Below are 26,317 nucleotides of genomic sequence, written 5' to 3' on the forward strand. Positions count from 1 at the left end.
CCAGGATGGCCAAATTTCGTCTCTAATACTTCGGACATGTTATCAGGAGGGATGAGTTTCTGGAGAAGGATATCATGTTTGGTAAGGTCAGAGAAAAACAGAAAGACCCCCAGCGAGATGAATTGGGCAAGTAGCAGCATCAATGGACTCAAGTGTGGCAACAATAGTGAGGTTGGCCCAGGACAGGGCAGTGTTTTGTTCTGTTGTGCATAGGGTCACTATGAATCAGTACCGACTTCATGGTACCTAACAACAACAACAACAAGGGTACAGACTGTTTCTACTTCGCTTTTCCCTGAAGCCAACTGTATTTATATATTATGAATGTATTTGGTTGAAATGAATTAAAAGCCTTCAAATTTTGTGTTGTGTAGGTAGTATTTTCATCAAATTAAGCAATATTGTAAGAATACTTTATAAATGATTAAATGCTACCCATATGTTTTTCTCAGATGATAATATTTTGAGACATTAGCCTATTTGTGTCCTTTTTTGGCCTCCCTGGACCTGATTTTACCTTTATTAACTCCCCATTCAATTAACCAACCTTACATTTATGCCTCTATGGAGGGATATGATTCTGCAAGGTCAACCTTCAGCTGCTACCCCCAGTATGGCCACACTGCTATGGCTGGCAATTATTCTGATTAGCTTTTACATCTGGTCTGATTGTTCAGTGCTTGTGTCATATTGATTTTAAAATATTTTGAGTGTCACCACTTTATATACTGTTTCTAAATGCTTAAGCCTGGATTTGGGGAGAAGGGAAAAGAAAAAGGCTTTGAGTGTGGATAAAGTGTCCTCTGATCCACTAATGAATAAAAAAGGACTTAACTGAGATGAGAGAGAGAGTACCTATCCTAGGGAGAAAAACACCCAAGAAGAACAGAGGATACTATACGCTGCCTTCTGGACATGCCGTTTGGAAGACAGCAAGTGAATAGTTGTGTGTTTTATTTTGGCAGTCATGTCAATTAGTAGCCTCACAGAGATTGCTTTCTACCCAGTTTGCTACAGACACAGCAGATAAATTAGACCCAAGGAGTGATGGGAACCGGGTGGTGGGGATCCCTCAGCAGTGATGATCTAATGAATCAATGATCAAACCTCTTTCCTGTGCCCCACACCAGACACCTTGCCACTATGTGAGATTCTAGAACTATGATGCAACCTTGTGTGGGGAGTGACAGGATGGGGGTGGGGGTGGGGGAGTCCAAAAAGGGCTGGGATTAAGTTTTCCATAAGCACAGCAGGATGGCAACCTGAACTATAAATTAATTTGTCCTGAAAATAAAGTGCTCTTTCTTGTGCACCTGAACTTATGGTCATGCTTCATGCCTGCGTCAGTGTTTGATTGATTGAATGGGAAATGGAGAATGGTAAAATCCAGGTTCAGGGAAGGCCAAAATATCATGCTTCATAATTGGATTTATAACTTTTTTTTCTAAGGAAATTTGTTGTTGGTGTTAAATACTGTGGGGTCGGTTTTCCGACTCATAGTGACCCTGTACAGTGTTTCCTAGGCTGTAAATCTTTACGGAAACAGAAAACCTTCTCTTTCTCTCACGGAACTGCTGGTAGTTTCAAACTGCCGACCTTGAGGTTAGCAGCCCAATTCATAACCACTATGCTACCAGAGCTTTAGATGACAGGAAATAACCAGTGAGAACAAATTTAGGTCACATTTATAATAATCCTTTCAATGAGACATGCCTTCTTGGTTTGCCCAACTATATGATGTAAACAGCAATACAGAAAAAACAACAACTCTAAAATTAAGAAATTAACTTCAACACAGAAAGAAACTCTGAGGATTGAAGATTGCCTCAAATAATGTAGGGGTACTGGCAGGATGAGCTATTGACGTGTAGCCTTTTCTTCTCCCTTCCATTTCTCTCTCTTTTCATGCCATTGCATTTCCCACCTACATTTGACCCTCTTCTGAATGTAGACGTTAGGTTAAGTAATTTGTAATTTTTGTATTTATTATTGGTCAGATTTTATTTATAGTTCTAATTTAGAACAGTATCCTTTTTTTTTTTCTATCAAGAAAATCAGATTTTATTTTGGAGCTGTATATTCAAAAAACTTCAGGATGTGTAGAAATTCATTTTTGAACTTCCCTGGACATGATTCAGAGGTTGATTGAGGGAAGGGTTGGATCTCTGGCATCCTGGGATTCTTATGGTTTGGCAATGAGCACCTGGGAAAATTGGCTTCAGGAACAGAAAGAATTTCTTCTTTGTTTAGTGGAGGAAGTTGATAAACATAGCCAATTTGTCTCCAATGGGATGGAAAATACCTTTTACCTAGGCCTTTTTCTTCTGAATGCTTAGGTGGTGGGTCATGGTGACCATGGGGACCTTGGCTGTGAGATGGTCGGTCACAGGGGCTATGGTCATGGAAACCATCACCATGGGGATGTTTTCTACGGGAATGGTGTTTACGGGAGGGGTGTTTCAGACCATAGTGTCTATAGGAATGATGCTCATGGGAATGATGTCCATGAGGATGGGATTCACTGGAATTTTGATTATGATTATGATCATGATCTTTGTCTTCTAGGGGAGGAGGGCATCCAAATCCATGTGGCTTATGGTGGTGATGGTGACCTCTAGATCCATTAGGCTTAAATGGACGTCTGCCTGCAGGAAGATGCTCAGGGCTACCAGAGTCAGGGGGTATGCCCAAATGGTGTTGTTCACCATGGAAGTTTCTATGTTCCTGGTAGAGGAAAAGTAGATATCATCATGTAATACAAAAGGGGAAGTTAGATGCCTAGACCATTGGTCACTGAAGGTTTGGATTGCACAAATCAATTTTAGAAGGGTACCAACAAAGGACTAGCAAAATTTTATCTAACTAAATGGGTATTTAAAATACAAATATAATCTATCATCTATCACTAACTATCATTACTTCACAAAAGGAATGTGACATCTTGACAACAAACAGGTTTGAAAATCTCAGTGTACAGAGCAGTCTTTTACATAGAATAACTGCTGTATTATGAAAAACTTCCTTTGTTATCCTTACTTTTCTCATAAAGTGTTGAAACTCCATTATAGAATAGCACCCATCCACTGACCAACATCTGAAAACTAGTGACTGCTAATCTATATTCTCAACAGAACTCTGAGGTTTTCTGATATAAGCATCGCTTTCATTTCTTCTTCCTGAAAGATAATCACTTCCTTTCTTTACTCTCTTCCTTGTTCAGATTTCAATTTAAATATATATATATATATATTGATCCATATTTGTGGTAGCAAATCTACCCTTTTAAGGGGAGGCAGGAGTTGGCACATGGATATTTGGATCATTTATAGTAGTTTTGCTAATATTAAAAATACTTTAAAAAACATTTTTGTGTTCACCCATAAATTACGACAAAGCTTTCTGGGACAAATGTGAATATTACTTTGCATCTTGTTTTACATACCTTTATATAATACATTTGAAACTAATTCCTGTTAAGTTAGGTTCCATGCTTAATAATGTTGTTGTTGCTGTTGTTAAGGGCTGTTGAGTCTGTTCTGACTCATAGCGACCCTGTGTGGGTTTTTTGAAAGCGGCTGGAGAATTCAAACTGCCGATCTTGCTATTCAAACCAACCTTGTGGTGTAGTGCTTATCTCTCAGCGCCACACCAGGGATCCATGCCTAATAGTAAAAGCTAAATATTATTAAGTCTTAGCTGTGGAGTCCTGACTACATGGACTATTTTAAACTTCATTCAAAATTGATTGAATTGGTCAGGTTTTATTTATTGGTCAAAATACCACCCCTTCTCAATTCTTTAAAACTTTTTTAAAACATCATTTAAAAAATGCTGTATCAGCAATTGCATTCCTTTCCTTAGGAATCTGTTCTCCTTTATCTTTTTCTCTTCTTCCTTCTCTGTTCAGTCTCACATTTTCTAGCTGGTCTCCTTCTCATAAAGTGGCATTAGACAAAATTCCTCTGCAGTATAGAACAGACCCCTCACACATGTTGTCTTTCTCTCCTCTTTACCCCCTCACACACATAAAAATTTGTAAGAATCAAGTACACGATGTGTGAGAAACCCTACTTTTAGTCTGCTTGTGACAACAGCTAGTTTTGCAGTAGCCTACCTCAAGGTTGAAGACATCACAGTTTACGACAAGGTCTTTTGGGGTTTCCAAGTCAGAAGCTTCTACATCATAAAAAAAATCTGCTCTGCAGAACCCAAAGACCTATAAAGAAGAAAGAAGCTTGTTGAGTGAATATGTTTATGTGTGAGAGAGACAGAGTCAGTGGGTGGTGAGAAGGTGTCAGTTACAGTTATGAACTTCCAGACATTTGTGAAAAGAAAAAGAGCTTTAGGAAAATCAGGGTAATACTATCAAATATAAAGTTAATAATTTTGTGAAGTCCTCATGACATAGTAGATTACACATTGGGCTGCTAGCCTAGCCACAAGGTAAGTAGTTAGAATGTATCCACCAGCTACTCTGTGGGAGAAAATGAGGCTGTCTGTTCCCCCAAAAGATTTATAGCCTCAGAAATCCTATACAGGGTCACTATGAGTCAGAACTGACTTGATGGCACCTACCATCTCCACCACCAAAAAAGTCAATATGTGTTTTTCGGAAAGTGTTTTGTTACAAGTTGTGTTCTCTTCCATAAGCGGTCGCCGGCACTGAATTTCCCCGTGGGTGGTGATAGGGAGCACCACTTTTTTGTTGTCTTGCCTTTGGGTCAACTCAACTCAACTCGACCTGGGCCTAGAGACAATGAGGAGTGGTGTAGAAAAGGAAATTGAACTACTTTAACTGGTCCCTTGGAGAAAAGTGTTGGAAAGGAGAGCCAATGCAACAACAAGTCTGCATATACTTAGTCAAGGTGTGCATCTCCTGATCTCACCTGAAGCATAGAGATTAGGATTACACATGGCTGTCACACCTAAACTCTCTCCTTCCCCCAAAACCAAGCCCGCTATTATCCAGTCGGTTCTGGCTCATCGTGATGCAATAGGACAGAGTAGGATGACCCATAGGGTTTTCAAGACTGTAAATCTTTATGGACACAGACTAGCACATCTTTCTCCTGTGAAGTAGCTGGTGGGCTTGAACCACTGATCTTTTGGTTAGAAGTTGAATGTTTTAACTGCTGTGCCACCAGGGCTCCTTTCCCTATGCACTCACAAACTTACTGTTGTTGAGTAGGTTTTCTGACTCATAGTGACCCCGTAGGATACAGTAGAACTACTCTCTCGTGTTTCCAACACTCTAAATCTTTATGGGAGCACACAGCCTTCATTTTCCTCACCCAGAGTGGTTAGAGGATTTGAACCATCAGCCTTATGGTTGATGGTTCCACAACCATACTGTGCCACTGGGACTCCTTCCTATGCACCAAATCCACTGCCATTGAGCTCTGTAAGTTTTCCAAGACTGTAAATCTTTATGGGAGCAGACAGCCTCATCTTTCTCCTATCCACTGTAATAGAATCTTTACAAACTCATAGTGACCCCTATATAGGGTTTCCAAGGTTATAAATCTTTACAGGAGCAGAAAGTCTCCTTTCACTCCCGCAGAGCAGGTGTTGATTTCAAACTGCCAACCTTGTGATCTCTAAATTCACTTGCCAAAGGTAGAGTAGGACAAGAAGAAGACTCTTTGCTAGAAAATACTGAGAAGTATTGTGGTTCTAAGTACAATTTTGGAACCAGAATTTAATTCTGACTTCACAGTTTGCTAGTTATGTGAATTCAGGCAAGTCATATAGTGTTTCTGAGACTCAGTTTCTTTATCTATAAAGTGAGTGGGGATGATACTATCTGTCTTATACAGTTGGTGTTGTTGTATGCCATCAAAATGATTCCGACTCAATAGGGCTTCTGAGAAGCAGACGGTGGGTTTAAACCACAGATCTTGTGGTTACCAGTCTAGTGCTTATCCTACAGGCCCTCACCAGGACTCCATATTGCTGTATAAGGGCTTAATTAAATGAGTCTTAGCCCTCTACCTTCTCTTCTTATGCCCCCATGTTTCTGCATTAAATTTGCATAACTTACATTGGCCACTAAGCAGGATTCTAGTACTACTTCAGGTTGCAAATTTGAACAGCCAGCAAAGAAACTAGGGAGTGCTTCCTCCCTTCTTACTTGGGAGACTATGTTAAATCTCTCAAAAATCATGGACTTGAGAAGGTTGTCATTAAAACCTCATGTCCTAACCTTTGTAGCCAAGTTGTTGTTGTTGTTACGTGCCGTGGAGTCAGTTCCAACTCATAGCGACCCTGTTCAGGGTTTCCAAGGCTGTAAATCTTTACAGGAGCAGAAAGCCTCATCTTTCTCCTGCGGAACAGCTGGTAGTTTCAAACTGCTGACCGTGAGGTTCACAGCCCAATTTGTAACCACTGTGTTACCAGAGCTCATTTTGTAGCCAAGTACCTAGAGATAAATTGGCTAAACATCTAGGCCCTTGGGTCCTGGGGAAATGAAGGCAGATATGTCACGGACCTCCAATAAGGCAATAAGATAGGTTGAGGTGCTTTATAATCTGTAAATCACCATGCAAATGCCAGGTATTATTAATAAGATCTTCCTGCAGGTACATGGGTATCAATTTACAAATGATTGGGGTGAAATTCCACTGTTTTAGGTATCAGAACTAGCTTCTAATCTCAGCTTTTTTGTGAACATTGGGCAATATTCTATTCTTATTTTGCTGAGTTGCAGTTACCTCCTCAGAGGAGAAAAATGAAACAAAATAAATGAAAACACCCCTATATTTGGGTTGTGAGTACAAACTAGTTATTAGTTTCAAAGTTTTTAATCCTATGGACTGAATAACTTGATTTTAAGTTTCAGTACACATATCATATGTGTATGATATAGCATTTATATGTCTGTATGTATATATGGAGTCCTGGTGTAGCACTGTGATCTAATGCGTCAGACTGCAAAGTCATTTGAATTGCAAGGTTGGTGGTTCAAGCTCACCAGCTGCTCCTTGGAAACCCTATACAGGGTCAATATGGGTCAGAATCAACTCGAGGGCACTTAATGACAACAACGACAAATATATATACACAAGTTCTATTCTCAGACACTTAACGCTTCTGTATTTATCACCTGTAAATTGGAGGTAAAAATAGTATGTACTTCATACGGCTGTGTGAGCATTAAGTAAGCTAACATGTGGACATCACTTAGTAAGTGCTCTCTAAATGTTATTTATTGTTTCACAGACATTGATTATACTCACATTAGAATGCCTATGAGAATGGTGTCTAGAACAGTTCCTTATGGAGAAGTCCACATAGTAACCGGTTCCTTTCCCTCCTCTCTACAATAGAGAACAGAGTAGATCATGGCACGTCCAGAAAAAGATAGTTTTTTTTTAAAGTAAATACCTTTAACCAATACACTGTAAAGCACTCTAAAGATTCAAAATCACCAACACAGACAGAAACCATTTTCTTATGGTTTCTGTGTAGATTTTTAAAAAATTGCCTAAGTGATAAAAGAAATACCACTTTACTGGGAAGATTCAAGTTATACTGAGATAAAAGCAATATGTGACCCTCCCTGTACCTCAACCTCCCCGACCCAGTGTTATTACTATCATCCATGTGATTGTTTCTGTGGCTAGCCTTTTCTTAGACATACTGCACATATATATGTCCACATGTATCTAATGTTTTATCCAAATGGGTTTGTATTCTCTAAGTATTATTTCTTTCGTGTTTTTCTTTTCTTGTGCTTTTTTGCATGTCTGATTCGGGTGAAAATTCACAGAGCTAATTGACTTTCCATTCAGCAGTTTACACACATTTTGTGTGTGTGTGACACAGATTGCAATCCCCACAGTAATGGGGCTTTTCCTCCCATTGTTTCCCATTGCCCTTCATCCTTCTTTTACTAGCTCTTTCTGTCTTCTGAGCCTTATCCATGGGCAGGTGCTGCCTTGATGGTCTCATATGGTTGATTTTTCTAAGAAGTACATACATCTCTGGTATTATTGTTCACCTTATTGCTGTCTACAATATGTGTGGCTGAATATTGAACCACAAGGGTAAATTCAGGTCCAGGCCTGTAGGGTATCTAATGGCTATAGTCTTTGGGTCCTAAGTATTGTTTTATAACTTACTGTTCCCTTTATGATATGCCTTAAAAGTTTCCAGTGTATATAGGTCCAAAGCATTCTTTTCAATGCATCGTATTCATCCTGTTGTTTGTATGCATCACAATTTAACTGCATTTTCAAAATGTGTGACAAACATCAACCAACTGCTCTTTTATAAGACAACTTCAGGAGATAGGCAGGAGGGTATCTGGATTAGAAGGTGGGAGAACTGTCTAGTCCGAACTATGCCTCTGGGTGTGGTGATGGACTCTTCCTGAGCCTCAGTTTTCCATCATAATACAAGGAGATTAGGACCAGACCAAGATTTAATAACTCATGTAACTTTAATATTGCTTTTCTGTCTTTCCCTCTTTCCTTTGTGGGGTTTCCCTCCTCTCTTTCAGATCATCACACCTCCATCCAAAATAAGACAAAATAAAGCTTGCAGGATGGCAGTTATTTGGTATCTACTTGACTTAAAAGCTAACTGGCTGAGTGAGACTGGTGGGAAAGTAGTGTCTCTGAATTCATGTGTACCATGTTGGAGCACAGGCCTTCAGGGTCTACTTGGACATTAGTAGAGACTCACCACTCGTATAACTCTTTCCACTTGATCCACCCTGAAAGAGGTGAAATCACTGTTCTCTGTTTTGTGTTTCTCAAGGGCTTTGTTGGCTTGTTTTCTGTAGGGTTCAGTATCCTCAAAGAAATCAAAGAGCACAGGACTGTCTTTGGTATTGGACAGTGCTGAAGAAACTGGAGAAAGAGATGACAGCATCACCGTTACTGGGTTGTAAATGGCAGCATTCAAACTGGGACTTATAACATATAAACATGTTGCTGTTGTTGTTAAGTGCTGCGACCCTGTATAGGGTTTGCAAGGAGAAGCTGGTGAGCTTGAACCGCTGACCTTGCTGTTCAAACAGCTTTGCTGTCTGGTGCATTAACCCAAAGCGCCACACCAGGATTCTGTATAAACATGGCGGTAAAAATATTAATTACAATAGCTTCCAGTTTACAGATAGGCAAATTGAGGGGTTGGAGAAGTTTAAGTACTAGTTCTAAGTCAATCAGCTAATTAGCTGTAAACTGAAGCCAAGATCCTTTGGATGCCCAAGCCCCTATTGTGAGCTCTATTCATGATGCTTCTCATCCATATTGTTGCTTGTTGTTAATCACCACTGAGTCGGTTCTGACTTAGGGCTCCTGAGACTTTTTAAAAATCTCTGCGGCAGCAGAAACCTCATCTTTTCCCCCTGAAACAACTCGTGGACTTGAACTGCTAAACTTATGGTTCACAGTCCCATGTTTATCCTACAGAGCCACTGTGCTCACCTTACTCATCCATCATTAACATCATGGTTTTTTTTTTTCACAGAAACAAGAGAACCCCCCAGCTCACCCTTTCTTTAAAGCAACTAAGAGGTTGCTTGACTCTTGAACTTTTATATATTAAATCATATGAGAGTTACTGTTTTTATGTGAATTCTTATTAAATTTTGAGGAAAAATAGGAATACTTAAAAAAAGAAGAAGAACAAAGAATTTAGAGACAACATTGCTAGGTTAGATTATTGTATTCACCACACCTTGCCTGTGTTTCCCAAGCCAATTTGAACCTCTTTGAACTTCAGTTACTGGTGTTGTTGATAAGTGCCATAGAGTCAGTTCTAACTCATAGCGACCCTGTGTAGGCTTTCTGAGGAGCAGCTAGTGGGCTGAACTGTCAACCTTGTGGTTAGCAGTCCAGTGCTGATCCTACAGTGCCACACCAGTTACTGTATCTCGAAACTATAATATATCTTTGTAAACTTGTTGTAAGATGAAAAGAACTAGTATGTGTATAAATGTAGAATATTTGTAAATGGTAAAATCCTAAACAATTATTAGATATTAAAGTCAATGCTTATTAAGTGCTGGGTACTCTGCAAAGTTTACTGCATACACCATCTTATTTCATTCTCAGAAGGGACCTGAAGGATAAAACTGCTATCGTCTTCATTTTACAAATGAGGAAACCAAGGCTTAAAGAGGTTAATTAAGTTACACAAGACCACATAGCTAGTAAATAGTGAGTTTGGCTTGCAAACTCAAGCAAATTATACTCCAGAGTCTATACTTCTACAATGATCAATACTGGTTCTTGTAAATTTCCATTTTTACAGATTGAATTTCTTGAAAGAAAGGTACATCAGTAATGGGGGTGGGGGAGATCCCTTGTTCCTTTATTCTCAGGAGAATGAATAAGTCAAGTCCATGAGTAAGGGACCATTTCTGATATGTACAATATCTGCTGAGTGCTACTGGATGACTGGAATCTATATTAATCTAGAATTAATTGGTAATTTGACAGATTACCATACCAGAACTTGTGGTGCAGTTAAAATTATTCACTCTAAGATCCAGAGATTCATGGGAAAATGCTGTAGCTACCACCTTGCATTGCCCGATCACCTGTGAAAAAGAGGGGTTTTGTGTCATTGCATACTGGTTTCCTCAAATTGAGCGTAAGAAAAGATAATGCAACATTTTACTACTATCCATTTAAAAATTATTTACTCATTCCTCAAATGAGGGTAAGAAAAGATAATGCAACATATTACTACTATCCATTTAAAAGTTATTTACTGTTTTTTTTTTAGTCAAACCCACTCTCAAAACCTGCATTTTCTAAGACTGTGTCTGTGTGCTGGATTCTATATCCATCCAAAAGCCCTCCTGAGAACCTGGAAGAAACATTGTAAACAAATCATGACCGTATCTAAAGTATTTTTTAGGGAAAAAATTGATCAAACTTCTAGGTATGTACTCTTATTTTCTAGAAATAAAACCTTAAATGTGTACTTATTTCTCTCTTTGTTTTCTACCTGTGACAGATAACCTGGTAGCTGAGTCCCCATGTAGAGTGTGCAGAACAGTATCCTATTCCTCATTTAAACTGCAATTTTTCCCCATGGTCATTTCTAATTATGGGACCAGGTTTCACAGAATACAATAAATAACAAGTTCATAGGTTCTTAGACCATAGCATATGAAGACTGGAGAAGCACCTTAGAGTCCATCTACTCTAAGCTCCATCTCTTATTTTACAACAGAGGAGACTAAAGTTCAAAGTGATTAGGTGATTTGCCCATGGCCAGCTGGTCAGGCTATCCCATGAACTGTGACTTATCTTGAACTAGGTTCCCAGTTATGACTTTTGAGACATTATTACTCAAGATCAACATAGTCTTCACAAGTCCTAAGGTAGGAGCCTTATATAGTGTTTTGCTGTGTTTGCCTGCACTTGGCTTCTCTGAGTAAGTAGAGTAGATAGATTGACAAGAAGAGGAGACTGGTGTTCTGTTTACTTACAATCTCAGATGGACGCCTTGAATCAGCCAACTCACAGTCATTCCAGTGTTTCCTGGAAAGGACTGAACAGTCAGATTCTACCACATCTAGGACTAAATAATAGACAGTTGCAGATTCCTGAGGAATGATAAGAAAGCAACAGGTTAGAGGAGCATGTGGGAGCCCAGAAGCTTTCGTCAATAAAAACACTATCTTAAACAGAATTCCGACTACTTTCCAAAGCTTTGCCGATGTCCCACCTTTATGCCATTTGATCTATTGAATTGAATAAATAGCATCAAAGAGTCATTTCCAAGCTTGATTTTCAACTCGTCACAATGCTTCTTCCGCTCACGACCTTTAAAAATCGATTAGTTTTGGTTTGAGAGTGGCTGCTAGAAATAAAAGCTAGAATTCTGAGTACGGCCCCCGTAGTGTAGTGGTTATGAATCGGGCTGCGAACCTTAAGGACAGCAGTTTGAAACTACCAGCTGTCCCGCAGGAGACAGATGAGACTTTCTGAGCTCATAAAGATTTACAGCCTCGGAAACCCTGTGCAGGGTCACTATGAGTCGGAACCGACTCCACGGCACATAACCACCACGATAACGGCTACCCCAGGGCGTCTATACTATGGCCACCATATCTCTATTTTCAATTGTGTCCCTTCCTCCTGCTCTATCCTCAAACTCGAATTTTCTTGATTTCAATTGATTTTCAAATTTGATTTCAGGCTAAATCCACTATAGTCCCTTATAAGCCAGGTCCTTCTCTCATCTTTCTTGTGGCACTAATAATTATTGTGGTAATGTCTTGCTTAGAAATGTGAAATCAACTTTGATTTCCTCCATTTCCTTGCTGCCGCTCACCAGCCAGTCACCAGCTTTCTTCTAAATGACTGTGCGTCTGTTGCTCCATCTCATGATCTTAATTCTCACTGCTTTGATATGGTCCTCATTTCCTTGTCCCTGAAGGCAAGAAATAGATTTCTAGTTCATCTTCCTGTTACCTGTCTCTATAGCCCGAGGTATACCATGGCCTCTCCCCAACTAGTCACCTTTCATGCCACCATTCTGACACAGTGCCTATTCACACATGAGGTAGAGAGCCCGGAAGTGGCACAGTCACTAAATGTCTGACTGAATCCTAAATCTATAATACTCTTCTTCTCTGCAACCTGCAGCACCTTCCTTTCTAATACTTTGCTGTTAGCTACCATCATATCAGAGCCTGACTAATGGTGACCATGTACAAGTGTGCCATTGGGATCCATAAAGTTTTCATTGATGATTTTTTTTTTTTTTTAAGTATTTTCTGAAACGTGTTCAACATCATAGCAAAATGCAAGCTTCCACAAACTGATGGGTGGTGAGTACGCTTGTGTAGATACATTGGCTGGGAATCAAATCTGGGTCTCCTTCATGGAAGGTGAGAATTCTGCCATGGTTTGGCCTTTCCTAAGCTCATTCTTCATAAAACTTCTGGAGCTCCACTATTTGTTTTCAATCACTCTCTAACACCTTTCTTCCCTATTCCCTGTTCAAGTAGAGCTGGAATGCCTGGAATTCACCTGGAATGCCTTTGCTCTGGCCCTCTTCCTATTCCCATCCTTTGTTGTGTTGTTGTTGTTAAGTGCCATTGAGTCTGTTCCAACTCATTTCCACCTTATATAGGATTTCCAAGGAGTGGCTGGTGAGTTCAAACTGCCAACCTTGCGGTTCAAACCAACTTTGAGGTTGGACTCCACCCATTCTTTGTTGTTGTTAAGTGCCTTCAAGTTGGTTCGGACTCATAGTTACCCTGTGTAGGGTTTCCGAGAAGCAGTTGGTAGGTTTGAACTGCTGACCTTGTGGATTGCAGTCCAGTGCTGATCCTAAAGCACCACACAAGGAGTCCACCCATTCTTTTATATTTAGTGCTATCGAGTCAGTTCCAACCCATAGCAACCCTGTACAGGGTTTCCAAGGAGCAGCTGGTGAGCTTGAACGTCCAACCTGGCAGTTCAAACAGACTTTGCAGTTCAGCATATTAACCCACAGTACCATACTCCAACAGAAACCTTCTCCCTTCTAATCTTAATAGAGCTCCTTTCATTGAATGTCTCCAGCATTTATACCACACACTTGGCCACTTCAATGGATCCTACCTTCCACAATTTGTTTATGTGTATGGGCAGATTATCCATTTCTTGAAGACAAGGACCACAGTTTATTCTAATTTTTCTCTCTCAGTAAATAACCTTAGATTGAAATCAGCATAAGTGTTTATAAGTACTTTCAGATCAATTCATAGTTAAGGACTTAGTGAGCACAGACATTAGTTTGAAGGAAGAAAGGTCAATCTATAACAGCAGCAACAATTAACCCTAAAACCCTGACCAGAATCCGCATCGTGTAAAGCACTAAACTCAGAGGCTACAGATTGGTCCCTGGTGTGTTGCTCCCCACTCAACTCCACCATTGGCGATTTCTCACCGCTTTGTCCAAGTGGGCATCAGCAACCCGCAGCAACTGGAAAAGGTAGCCATCTTGTCGCCCTTTATTGATCAGGTCTAGAACTTTCCCAGCCACCGGTTCAGTCTCACTGCAATTGGTGGGACTCACGGCACAAGAATGATGCAGCGTGATCAAAAGTAGAGTTGCAAGGAACACCTTCATTGTGTTACAAAGTGACAACCATCCCTTACTATGGTCTCCCTCAGCAGGAAATTTTATACAGACTTTCTAAACTGCACACACACATACAAATGAGTAAAACAAAGTCTTTATACATTTTTGTTGCATAACCAGGGTTGCTCACCTTGACCCCAGGTTAAAATTTCTGTCAGTAGGCTGTAAATGATTAGTGGGTCCTGAGGACAGAGTTGAGACATAGCTGTTGGTGAGTGGGTGGAAATGTGGTCTGCCAAATCTAGATTTTTCTAGTAGGCAGCAGATCCAGAGTGTGTTATTGCATTGTGTGTGGGGTCTGGGGAATGGGTAGGGGAATTTTCCTGCATCTGCCCATAATGCTCAGCTTGATACTCCTTCATCAGTAACGCCTTTAAATGTCAGCACTAAAGGTCCTTAGTAGAATGCTACTATAGGACGTAACACATTAAACCATTGGTAGTGGTGGTGTGCCATTGAGTCATTTCTGATCCTAGGAACCCAGGTTTCCCAGGCTGTAAATCTGTTAACGTAGTGGTTACAAATCGGGCTGCGAACCTCACGGTCAGCAGTTCGAAACTACCAGCTGTCCCGTGGGAGAAAGATGGGGCTTTTTGCCTCCCGTAAAGATTTACAGCCTCAGAAACCCTGTACAGGGTCGCTATGAGTCGGTTCCGACTCCATGGCACATAACAACAACAAATCTTTACAGGAGCAGAAAGCCTCAACTTTCTCCCACAGAGCACCTGGTAGACTTGAACGCTGTGGTTAGCAACCCAACACATAACCCACTACACTACCATGGCTCCTTCTCAGGGAACACCATGGTCAATTGGCATAGTCCACAAAGACAATGTTCTACATCCTACTTTGGTGAATAATCCATGAACAGCCATCTAAGGTACAGTTATTGGTCTCTTCCTGTGCAGAAGAGTAATGAAAATTGAAGATGCTTGGAATCAGTTAGTCCAATGAATTAATGGGACATGTGAACATCAGTCTCCACAACCAGAAGTACTAGATGGTGCCCAGTGATCACTACCAATGCTCTGAAAGGGATCTCATTAGAAGGTCCTGGATAGAGTGGGATAAAATGTGGAATAAATTTCAAAAGTATTTTTCTTAAAAAAAATGGGGCTTACTGGTCAGAAAGAGACTAGAGGAGCCTGAGACTAGGGCCCTAAACCACTCTTTGGGTTTGAAAAAGAACTCATCCTCATGGCCCAACTTTCAGCCAAGCAATAGATAAATATATAGTGGGGACAACAACTCTAGGAAGTGATGCTCACCATGGAACAGTCAATCACTCAAAATCAAAAGGGCAACATTTACCTAAGGACAAATTCAAAAGGGCAACATTTACCTAAGGACAACATTACCTAAGAAGGGATGGGAAGGTGGGTGGAATGGAAGTAGGAACCATTGGGAGGAAGCGGGGTAGCGGTTGTTTGTTGTATGGAGGGGTGTGCAATTGTTGAGATGAAACAAAGTACATGATTTGTTGAATGTAAAACTGATGATCTCATCTGTAAGCCTTCACTCAATTCACAATAAAAAGTCTGAAAGAACAAAACAAAAAAGGAACTGACTTTGGGTAGAATAGAATAAGGCTGTTTGCTTTGGAGCCAGATCTGAATTTCAGCCTTGGCCCTGTTACACATTGTTCTTGCAATGTGATGCTGAGCAAGATAGAAAACTTCTCAGATTCTCAGTTTCCTCATTTGTAAAATAAGCATTGATATTGCTTGAAAGGATGGTATGGAATTAAGTCAGCAAAGAAACCAGGGCAGTGCTTGCTGCAGAGTAGATGCTGAATAATGGCACTAGAAGCTGCTAGTAGTGCCCAAGAAGAAGTTTGGGCACTGCCATGTCATCTGGTTCCTTGTGGCCATTGAAGCATGCCAAAATGGATCTTACTGTCCCATTGGGTCCAGTTAGAAGAAGGCCAGGATGAGGGCAGGAGTCAAGCAATTGAATGTCTTTTCCAGGGAGGGGTTGGAGGAAATACAACATTGGGGAGAGGCTCAACATGAATGATCCTCACCCCAAGAAACCAATATACCTTTATGGAACCAACTCCCAGATCAACAGAGGTCAGCAGCATCAGACAGGACCAGGAGAGCAGCCCACGTTCCCTCCCCACTGCCAATAAGTGGTCAGTCAGTTCAGCAGACTCTTTCAATCTCTTAACTCTCTACAGTAGGGTACAGTGAGAATCTGTGAGGCTTACAGCAGTGGTTCTCAGTTTGGGCTTAATATTTACAGTCATCTGAAATCAAAACCATTTGCTGTAGTATCAGTTCTGACTCATGGTGAAGCCATCTGTGTCAGAGTAGAACTGTGCTCCTCCATAGGATTTTCAAAGGCTGTGATCTTATGGAAGGAGATTGCCAGGACTTTCTTCCAAAGTGCCTCTGGATACGTTTTAGTTAGCAGCTGAGTAGACTGTTGGCACCACTTAGGAACTCCAGAATCACTAATCACTGAAGAGCTTAAAAAAAATTCAAATGTTTAGGCCTCCTCAAAGCAATTAAATCAGAAACTTTGGCATTGGTATGCTTAAAAGCACCGTTCATATGATTCCAATGAGAAGTACTAGGACTCTACCCAGAATCTTAGGGATGAAAAGAGCTTAAAGAAAGAATGAAGGGTGAGGTGGGATGTCTATGAAGGGCAGCCCTCCCTTCTCAGAATCACACATTGATATAGTGAGTGCTTTAAGTGGAAGTCCTGGTGTGATAAGCACTGGACTGCTAACAGCAAGGTCAGCAGTTCAAACCCACCAGCCACTCCTCTGAAATCCTATACAGGGTCACTTGAGTCAGAAGTGACTCCATAGCACTTACCAACAACAGCATAAGTGGAAGTGACAAGTTTTGAGTTATGTTTGAGAGTGAATTTTTAACAGTACCAACACTAGCTTTTAAATATCAAAATGGGATCATTTCAGTATGACTCAGAATGACAGGAATGGTGTGGAATCTGCCCTTGAAACGTTGTTAAGAAACTCCAACCCAGTGGGGCATGAAGAAAACAATAGAATTAAAACAATAATTTAAAGAGTTCGACTCATTGAGATGGATTGGCACAGTGGCAGCAACAATGAGTTCAAGTGTATCAGCAATTGTGAGCATGGCACAGGACCAGGCAGTGTTTTGTTTTGTTGACATTGGGTTGCTATGAGTCAGAGCCGATTCGATGGCATTTAACAAAAACTCATTGAAACACAGAACCGCTATCATTTAATTCAATAGCTTTCCCCTACTTTAGAGTTTAAAATCTAAAGTTTTGTTGTCTGCGGACGACTCCAACCAGGTAGAATTTAGTTATATCTTGTGTCTAGGTCTAAATGTTCAGATGCCAATTTTTCTTGAGTATCTCAAATACCTCTGACAGTAGAACTGACAATGTTAGAAGCAGAGTGTGTTTGAGAGCAGGCTTGAGGCCACATCTACCAGCCAGCTCAGGAAGAACAGAAACTCACTCCAAGAAACTGTAATAGCTGCAGAGGTCACCTGGGCATGGCATCATCCTCTGAGAGCCTCAGAAGCAATCCTGTAATAACAGCCTATCTGCAATAGTCTCCTCCTGGCTTCCATAGGCTGGGCATGTGTATGTGATGCATTGCTGCCATATGTCATGGTTGTGAGTAGAGAGTCCTTTGTTTTCTGTGTTGTATAACAGGCCACGTTGTGGAGGTAGAACTTTGGAAGTCATCATGGCATCATATCGATGGTTTCCCCTACCTGGGTAATTAAGGTTTTGTTTTGTTTTTACTCCTGTTTAATAAAAATGTAATAAAGAGTCTTCAAAATAAACTATTTGTGGGATGATATCAAGAAATCTCACTACCATCAAAAAAGAAGAGTCAGGGGTGGGCTGCATCCTTAGGACCCTGAGATCCCTGCACTTGAGCCTCCTTGTCTGTTGACAGACCTTTTTAAAGTGTTGAAGAACAAAGATGTCAGTTTGAGGAATAAGGTGCACCTAACCCAATCTATGGTATTATCAATAACCTCAGATGTATGTGAAAGACGGACATTGAATAAGGAAGACCATAGAAGAATTATGGTGTTGGAGGAGGAGACTGAAATACCATGGACTGCCAAAAGAACAAATAGATCTATGTTGAAAGAAGTGCACCCAGAATGCTCCTTGGAAGCCATGATGGCCAGACTTTGTCTCTCATACTTTGGATATATATTGTCAGGAGGGAACAGTCTTTGGAGAAGAATATCATGCTTGTTAAAGAGGAGTGTCGGAGATAAAGAGGAAGACCCCAATTGGCATAGTGGCAGCAGCAATGGGCTGAAGTATAGCAATGATTGTGAGATTGGTGTAGGACTGGGCAGTGTTTCATCCTGTTGTACATAGAGTCTCTGTGGGTCATTCATTGCCAACTCAATGACAACAACAACATGTATGCAAGTGAAAGTCAGACAATAATGAGGAAGACCAAAGAAGAATTGATGCATTTGAGTTATGGTGTTGGAGAAGAATTTTGAAAGTACCATGTACTGCCAGAAGAACAAACAAATCCGTGTTGGAAGAAGTACAACCAGAATGCTCCTTAGAAACCAGGATGGACATGTTATCAGGAGGAACTAGTCCATGGAGAAGGACTTCATGCTAAGTAAAATGATGTGTTAATGAAAGAGAGGAAGACCCCCAGTGAAATGGATTGGCACAGTGGCAGCAACAATGGGTACAAACAACAACTGTGAGACTAGTACTGGTCTGGGCAGTGTTTCTGGACAATAAGATATTTATATATTTGAAAATGGTCTCTTTTATTCCCCTACAACATCCCTACCCCCACTAAGTTGGAGACTTAAAAACATCCTAAATTATTTCCCAAGACAAAAGATTTCTATCAATTTCTTGCTGTAAACAAACCCTATGGGTCAGTTGTACTATATCCTATAATGTGGTTATGAGTCTGAATCAATGGGATGGAAGTGGGTTATGGGATCCCTGATGGCATAGTAGTTAAAGTGTTAATGGAAAGATAGGCAGTGTGATCCCACAAGCCATTCTGTGGGAAAAAGGTGTGGCTGTCAGTTTACACAAAGATTACAGTCTTTGAAACTCAGTAGAGCAGTTCTCTTCTGTCCCATAGAGTTATGATGAGTTGGATTTGACTTGAGGACAATGGGCTGTTATATCTAGTTTCAATCTTGCATGTTCCTTTAATGTTATACTGTAAGGACTTTCTCTTTAGATTGTTTACTTAAGAGATCTCATGACATTACAAGTTATATGTGTACATCATTTAACATTACCTTATTTTTTTATTGCAAGCATTGTTTACAATGATTTTATTTATTTTTTAAAATTATGGTTTAAGTGAAAGTTTACAGAGCAAATCAGTTTCCTATTCAGTAATTTATGCATAGATTGTTCCATGGCATTGATTGTAATCCTTACCTAATTATTTGTTTTTATATGTGTATCCCTGTGAATCTCTGATTGTTTCTTTGGAAATCACTGAATCAATTGACAGAACTTTATAATGTTCAATTTTTTATAACAGAATGCATTTCTTAAAGAAAGTTTTTATTGTGAATTGAGTGACACTTTACATGGGGTAGCATCAGTTTTAACACTCGCTTCATTGCAATAATTACAATCACCTCCATGCAGCATCATTCAACAGCATTTGCTTCTATTCCCTCTGTTTTTTGTTTTAGGATGGATATAAAAACACTCAGGAACATATAATCATTTAAACAACCAAAGGGCACATTCTGCAAATCTGCCTCCTGGCCACCAACACCCGGGCACCAGCACACAGCCTTTCTCTTTCCATGAGTCTACAGTCCTCAGCTGCTCTATTTCTGCAGGCCCTCATCTCTGTCTCCATCTCTGGTGTCATTGCTTCTCTATAACAGAAAACATTTTTAAAGCTTTGTCAGAGATAACAATATCATACAACTAGAAATACCCAAATTCTGAAGTTTTAGGACAGAAGATTAATGTTAAAGCAATTTTCCAGATTAGAAATATTTAGACACAAGGGTCTCAGATGATTGATGACAGCAGCATTTTGAGACTGTTTGATTAGCTTCCCTCCATGGATTCTGACTCATAGTGACCCTGCATGGGTTTTCAAGGCTGTAAATCTTATGGGAGTAGAAAGGTCTCATCTTTCTCCTAGGAGTGGCTGGTGGTGGTTGTGTGCCAGGGAGTAGGTTCTAAGGCTGTAAATCTTTAAAGGAGCAGAAAGCCTCATCTTACTCCCACAGAAAAGCTGGTAGTTTCAAACTGCTGACCTTGAGTCTGACTTGTAACCACTACACTACCGGAGCGCCTTAGGAATGGTGGGTGGGTTTGAATTCCCATTGTTTCCACTCTAAACCAACATAACTGAGACCAAAGAAGTCAAAAGGCAGCTTTTATTAGCCACTTTCAGCATGTGGACTCGCCATATATCTGTCTCTTCCCCAATACCTCTTCTTATGTGCAGGACAGCCCTCCCCTGGGGAACCCTCTAAGTGTTTCTCAAGGTGGGAGAATGGGAGGGATGGACTCATGGTTCCCAGTGAGCTGATGTCCCTGTTCCCCAGTGATAGTTCCAACAGCCAACTTTACCAATTGCTTTTTATTTGCCATACTCTGATACCGGGCCCTCATCCAGATCCTCCCACTGGTTGATCCCAGGAATCTAAGTGGGTTAAGCATTTTAATCCCATTCTGTAGATGAAGCAACAGAGACTCAGAGAGATAACTACTGGTTGTGATCACAGAGTTTACGGTGGCAGAGCAGGGTTGGATCCCAAGTTGTCTGTCTCAATTATCCTCTCAAAGATACTAGTTTGCCTCAGAGTAACTGTTTAATAAATACTTCTGAAAAGGGATGGAAGATTTCTGTGAAACCAAATCCTGCCATATGGTCCTGAGTAAGATTTTTTGGGATACTAAATTTAATGTCCCAGAGTATTAGGTTCTTGTTTGTGTTCTTGCTCAAACAACACTTAAACTGGTGTCTAGTCATCTACCAAGTGGACCTGGCCTTAGATTGTACTAGGGTAGTGGAGACTATGGAAATTGGAGAGGGAAAAAATGGTGAGTGGGCAACTAAAAGTTTAGAGAATCCTTTTAATTCCTGTGCAAAAATCCAAGCAAAGATTCTGAAAAATAAATTTTGCACGACACTGAATCAAATTTTTCTATCCCATTTCTAGACAAAGAGCCTTTACAATGATAAAAATAAAAAGTAAAAACAATAATAAAAATAAAAATATTTGATGTCACATAAATATTGGGGTTCAACAGGCTTCTAATAGAAAGTAAGTTGCTTTATAGTTGTGTAGACACAATCAACCAACATTTTTTGCACTTTTAATATGTCAGGTTGAAACATTTCAATTTTTATTCCATCAATTGCTGGAGCCTTGTGTTTTGCCAGTGTCTTCAGTGTAACTTACTGATGAAATCAAAGCCTTCAGTATTGATAACACTGCAAAGTAAAAAAAATTAAAATCCTCACAATTGCACCAACAAATAAAGATTGAAGTTATCAAAGACTGCCTTTTTGCTTTGAGCCACAATCAATGCTCATGGAAGCACCAGTCAATAAGTTAAAAGACATATTAACTTTCAGCAAACATGCTGCAAAAGACCTCTATAAAGTTTTAAAGAGCAAAGATGTCACTTTGTGGACTAAGGTGTGCCTGACCTTGGTATTTTCAATTACTTATGAAAGTCAGACACTGAAACAGGAAGATCATAGAACTGATGCATTTGAATTATGGTATTGGCAAAGAATATTGGAGATACCATGAACTTCCAGAAGAACAAGCAAATCAGTCTTGGCAGCAGGACAGCCAGAATTCTCCTTAGAAGCCAGGATAGCAAGATTTCTTCTCTAGTACTTTGTACATGTTGTCAGGAGGGACCAGTCCCTGGAAAAGAACATCATGCTTGATAAAGTAGAAGGTCAATTCAAAAGAGGAAGACTCTCAGTGAGATGAATTGGCACAGTGGTAGCAATAATGAGCCCAAACATAATATCAATTGTGAGGATTGTGTAGGACTAGGCAGTGTTTCCTTCTGTTGTACATAGGGTTGCTATGAGTTGGAACTGACTTGATGGCACTTAACAACAACAATGTGTCCTGCAGTCACTGTAGTAATTCTCTCTAGAACATTCCCACTGTATCTGGGATACAGTGAATTCCTTAATATGACCCTTCTAGTTATGGTCTCTGTAACTCTCACCAAATGATTGGGTGGATGGTTGTTAAGTGCTGTCTAGTCAGTTTTGCTTCATATTTACCCTGTATAGGGTTTCCAAGGAGCAGCTGGTGGGTTTGAACAATCAACCTTGCGGTTAGCAGTCCAGTGCTTATCCTACAACCTATACCAGGACTCCAATGATTGGGTGGAACCATGCAAATAAAGTATATGGAATCCTAACAAGGGGATTGGTCAGTTTTGTCATTCCTCTAGGCTCAAAATGAGCCATCACAGAGGCAATAAGAGTGAACTCACAACTACTAATTAAGAAAAGCCAGGAGTGGAATGTGTTCTTTGGACCTAGGATCTGTGCTAAGAACTTCCTCCATCCAGGAGACAGAGATCTGTAACACCTTCCTGAGATGGCAAGAGACAAGGCAAAGCTGCAGCAGAGAAGCAGCAACAGAACCAGGAGACCTGCAGGAGACAGCATGGTTTTCCCAGCCCCCAAAGCAAGGAAGCTGTGTCATTGAGCAGGAGGCTTGCTGGTGCACTGGGGTGCCACCGGGCACTTGTGGAGCTAGGGTTGTCAATCCAGAGAGCTAAAGCCTAGTTCCTTTGGGCCAAGGTTTACTGATGGAATGGAGGTACTTCTGGGCACTTATTGGCAAAGCTAAAAGAGCTTTGTAACACGTGTTCAAGCAAGGCAGAGGCTAAGGGGTCGATAGGCTGAAGGGCCAAGAGACCAAGGGCCAGAGAGAAGCATGTCTGTGGAGCTGAAAAGAGGTTGTCTGGATTGAAGAACAATATCCTGTACTATTTATGATCCTGAATCATTACCAGTTACTTCCCTAAATAAATCCCATTATTGTGTGAATTGTCTATGAGTTCTGTATGGCTACTGCAACGAATTAGAAAACCCAGCAAAGAACTGTCATGGGAGAGACAGTTGGTGTAAGAATTCATAAAAAGTTTGGAGGATGGAGTCATGTCTGACCTCTGCTTCATACAACTTAGCGTTAGGCTGCTGATCCTGATCCTCCTCCCACTTTTTGAAGTTAGAGGAGGATAGATCCATTTTAACACTATCATTGCCTAGAGTAGGCTCAACTTCTGTTAATGGAAAGGTAACCCATCTCATCTTTGGAGAATTCTGATATCTAGAGAATGCTTTGATTGAATTGAGCTGAAAGCTATGCGTGTATAACTTTTCTCTCTTATTCCTGATTCTACACTTGACATCATCAGAAAAAAAATTATTATTTTCCATATTTTGTATTCCATATTATTGTTTCCATATGTCTTTTATTTATCTGAAGACCCATTCCTCAATAAAGGCTGGGCGGAGTGGTGGGACTTGAGCAGTTTTGAATCATAAACTAAATCAATGGCCACAATCTTAGAGCCCCTGTCCCACTTTATCACCTTGAATTTGAAAGGTGGATTTCCATAAGTCAATAGTTTAGATAGGATTTGCCAATATTTCTAACCTTAGCAATCTCATATTCATGTGTGTGTGTTAAACAAATTTAAGTTATCTAACCCTTTACCAAGAAATCCTAATAAATATTTGGTCAAGGCTTCTAGGAGGCCATAACTGCTTCTTGTGACCACATTTTGCAATTGCATCACACTGTTGACTAAAATTGATCAGACTCAAAATTTATTTTAGAGTTAAATATAAGTCAACTGTTGCATACCGTTCTAATCCTTATCTTCCATTTCCTGTTCTTGGGCAACAAATTAAGTCCTAAACATGAAAATCTTGTTGCATTCTGGCTCTTGCCTTGTTGACCCCATTCTGATTATGCTCTCAGATTGCAACACAGGCTTCATACTCCAATCAGGCCATTATGTGAAATGCCACTCTCTGCCAAGCTTTCTCCCTCTCCTCTTTCAGTTGTAAGGTCCTACCTATAACACCAAATACAACTTCTTTAGCCAGCAGTATTGAGGAACCTTGATCTTCTTTTACATATATGGCTTGCTCAGTGAGTGTGTCAGTTGCTTGTACCCTACAAAAGTACTTGGTATAATCCTGCCTCTACTCACACTCTTCATGCATCCTACATTGTCCTCCTTTTTCTTTCCTGAGTCCAGGTTAAAATTTACCTTTCCATGCATGACCAATATAAATTAACTTAATATCTTACTCTCATTAACTTTTTCACTTTTTAAAGTTTTTATTGTAAGGTTTACTTGGGAGAACATCAGCTTTACATGCATCCTATTGTATTTCATTTCATTGCAATGATACAATCCCCTCCATGCATCATCATATAACCCCAAAGGGTACACCACACAGGCCCATCCCCCGGGCCGCCAGCACACAGCCCTTCTCCCACCCTGAGTCCAGTGTCCCCAGCCACTCCATCTGTCCACATCACCTTCTCTGTCTCCAATTCCTGGTGTCACTGCCTCTCTGGGTAGGTTCCCACTCTCTGTTCTTCTCATTTGATGGACCCAGGGACCTCCGCTCCTGGGCTGCAAAATCAAACATTCTCCACCTTTGTCAAAAAAACATCTACCTCTATTTTTCCTACCCTCACAGTCAGACCTGATGGCAATCATTCACTATTGTTCCACAAGAGTCTAATCCCCACTTCCTTTCCACAGCCCAGTCCCAACGGATTGGAAATCATTCAGTGGAGATTCTACCTTCCCCCGCCCCATCTGGAACTAGGATCCCTCTTGAAAGCTTGTAAGCCAGTCAATTCTTGACTTCATAGGGCCCCCATTTTGGGTAGCCAACGTCTGTGTTGCCCATCCCTGTCAACCCTGTGTGCCAAGGGGGTGAGAATGATCCTTACTGTAAAGATTTGTTCCCTTTTTTGAGTTACTGCATCCATGGTGGTGGTGGCTGTTGTGCAGTGGAGTCAGTTCCAACTCATAGTGACTCTGTACAGGATTTCTGAGGCTTTAAATCTTTACGAGAGCAGAATGCCTCATCTTTCTCCAACGGAACAGCTGGTAATTTCGAACTGCTGACCTTGTGGTTCGCAGCACAATTCATAACAACTATGCTACCAGAGCTCCTTACTACGTCCCTAAGTATAGGTAAAGTTCATCGAATTGTAGCAGGTTACTCTCCTCCCCACCCCCTACCTTCTTTCTTCTAGTAGAGTTCTGATCATCCAGCCATCAATGCCAGGTCAAGTGGGTACTATCTGCAAGTATGGGTGTTCTTGTGCCTCCCGTGACTTCATATCAGCTGGACACTTCACTCTCCACTCTATGCCTCTGTGGCCATGTCACTGCCTCTGGGACAAAGAGTCCCTGGGTCTTGCCGTACTGCTGGCCATCCAGGTCTCTCCACCCAGGTTCACAGGGGTCTATTGAATGTGGTTGAGCTTAGCTCGCAACTTCATTGCTGTTTTTTTCCCCCTTTTCCCTTTATCAGTGACCAATGTGGTCACCATGCAGACCACATGCATGCTCATATATTCCCCTTGAATCTCAGTCTTGGAAGGGGGTTTGCTCTGAGGGGTCCTGACCACTCTCCTTGTTGACTCTTGGGCAAACAGCTTACTTGTTCTTGTAGTAATCATTCAGACTGCTGTTATTGTTTGGGATTTTTCCTATTGGTATTTCTTTCATGAAGTATCTTCTGTTCTTCTAGCTGCTCCAGACTGGACTACTCATCCTTTCTAGTGGAAATTTCCTACCTCAGTCAGTTCTGGATGGGGTTCTGGATTCCACCTATGGTCTTGTGCAGTGTAAAGGTTCCACAGGAAGCCTCTTTCACAAGGCAACTTCTAGCCCCCTTCAAGGTATTCCAATCAGTTATAGGCTGAAGATGGACTTACAAGCTTTCTGTAGTGATGATTCTGGCTATTCCGTTATCCCAACATTAAGTGTCTATTTTACAATGGTAGGCAAACAAAATCAACACTCAAAAGACAGCCAAGCATCTTAATACTATTCCCCTCTTTTACCCCTTCAAACCATGCCTCAATCCCTGTATCCGGAGCCAGGTTGTTCCAAGGTTGTGCATACATCATCATTTACCTCTGTCCCACTTAGCCCATGTGAACCTGACTAACTGTTCTCCCATCAGCCTTGT

At 40.7% G+C, this 26,317-nt stretch overlaps 1 protein-coding gene across 1 annotated transcript; it reads right to left on the reverse strand.

The window, feature by feature from the left end:
* Window positions 1-2,061: 2,061 nt before the first annotated feature.
* Window positions 2,062-14,085, reverse strand: HRG (histidine-rich glycoprotein). The gene is made up of 7 exons (XM_006869828.1): window positions 13,903-14,085; window positions 11,450-11,566; window positions 10,459-10,549; window positions 8,686-8,852; window positions 7,236-7,316; window positions 4,115-4,216; window positions 2,062-2,724 (listed from the first exon to the last, which is right to left on the reverse strand). The coding sequence occupies exons 1-7, from the start codon at window positions 14,083-14,085 to the stop codon at window positions 2,062-2,064; spliced, it is 1,404 nt and encodes a 467-aa protein (XP_006869890.1).
* Window positions 14,086-26,317: the final 12,232 nt, after the last annotated feature.

The sequence above is a fragment of the Chrysochloris asiatica genome, unplaced genomic scaffold (genome assembly GCF_000296735.1).
Source record: "Chrysochloris asiatica unplaced genomic scaffold, ChrAsi1.0 scaffold00135, whole genome shotgun sequence".
NCBI classification, from domain to species: Eukaryota; Metazoa; Chordata; class Mammalia; order Afrosoricida; family Chrysochloridae; genus Chrysochloris; species Chrysochloris asiatica.

Bases quoted from the DNA above. Each gene is read 5' to 3' on its own strand.
- HRG (XM_006869828.1), bottom strand. From the start codon at position 14,085: ATGAAGGTGTTCCTTGCAACTCTACTTTTGATCACGCTGCATCATTCT. The intron at 10,550-11,449 runs GTAAGTAAACAG...TCTTTTTCACAG, and splicing joins CAAGGCGTCCATCTGAGATT to GTGATCGGGCAATGCAAGGT. The intron at 2,725-4,114 runs GTAGGCTACTGC...TTCCTCTACCAG, and splicing joins GTGATGTCTTCAACCTTGAG to GAACATAGAAACTTCCATGG.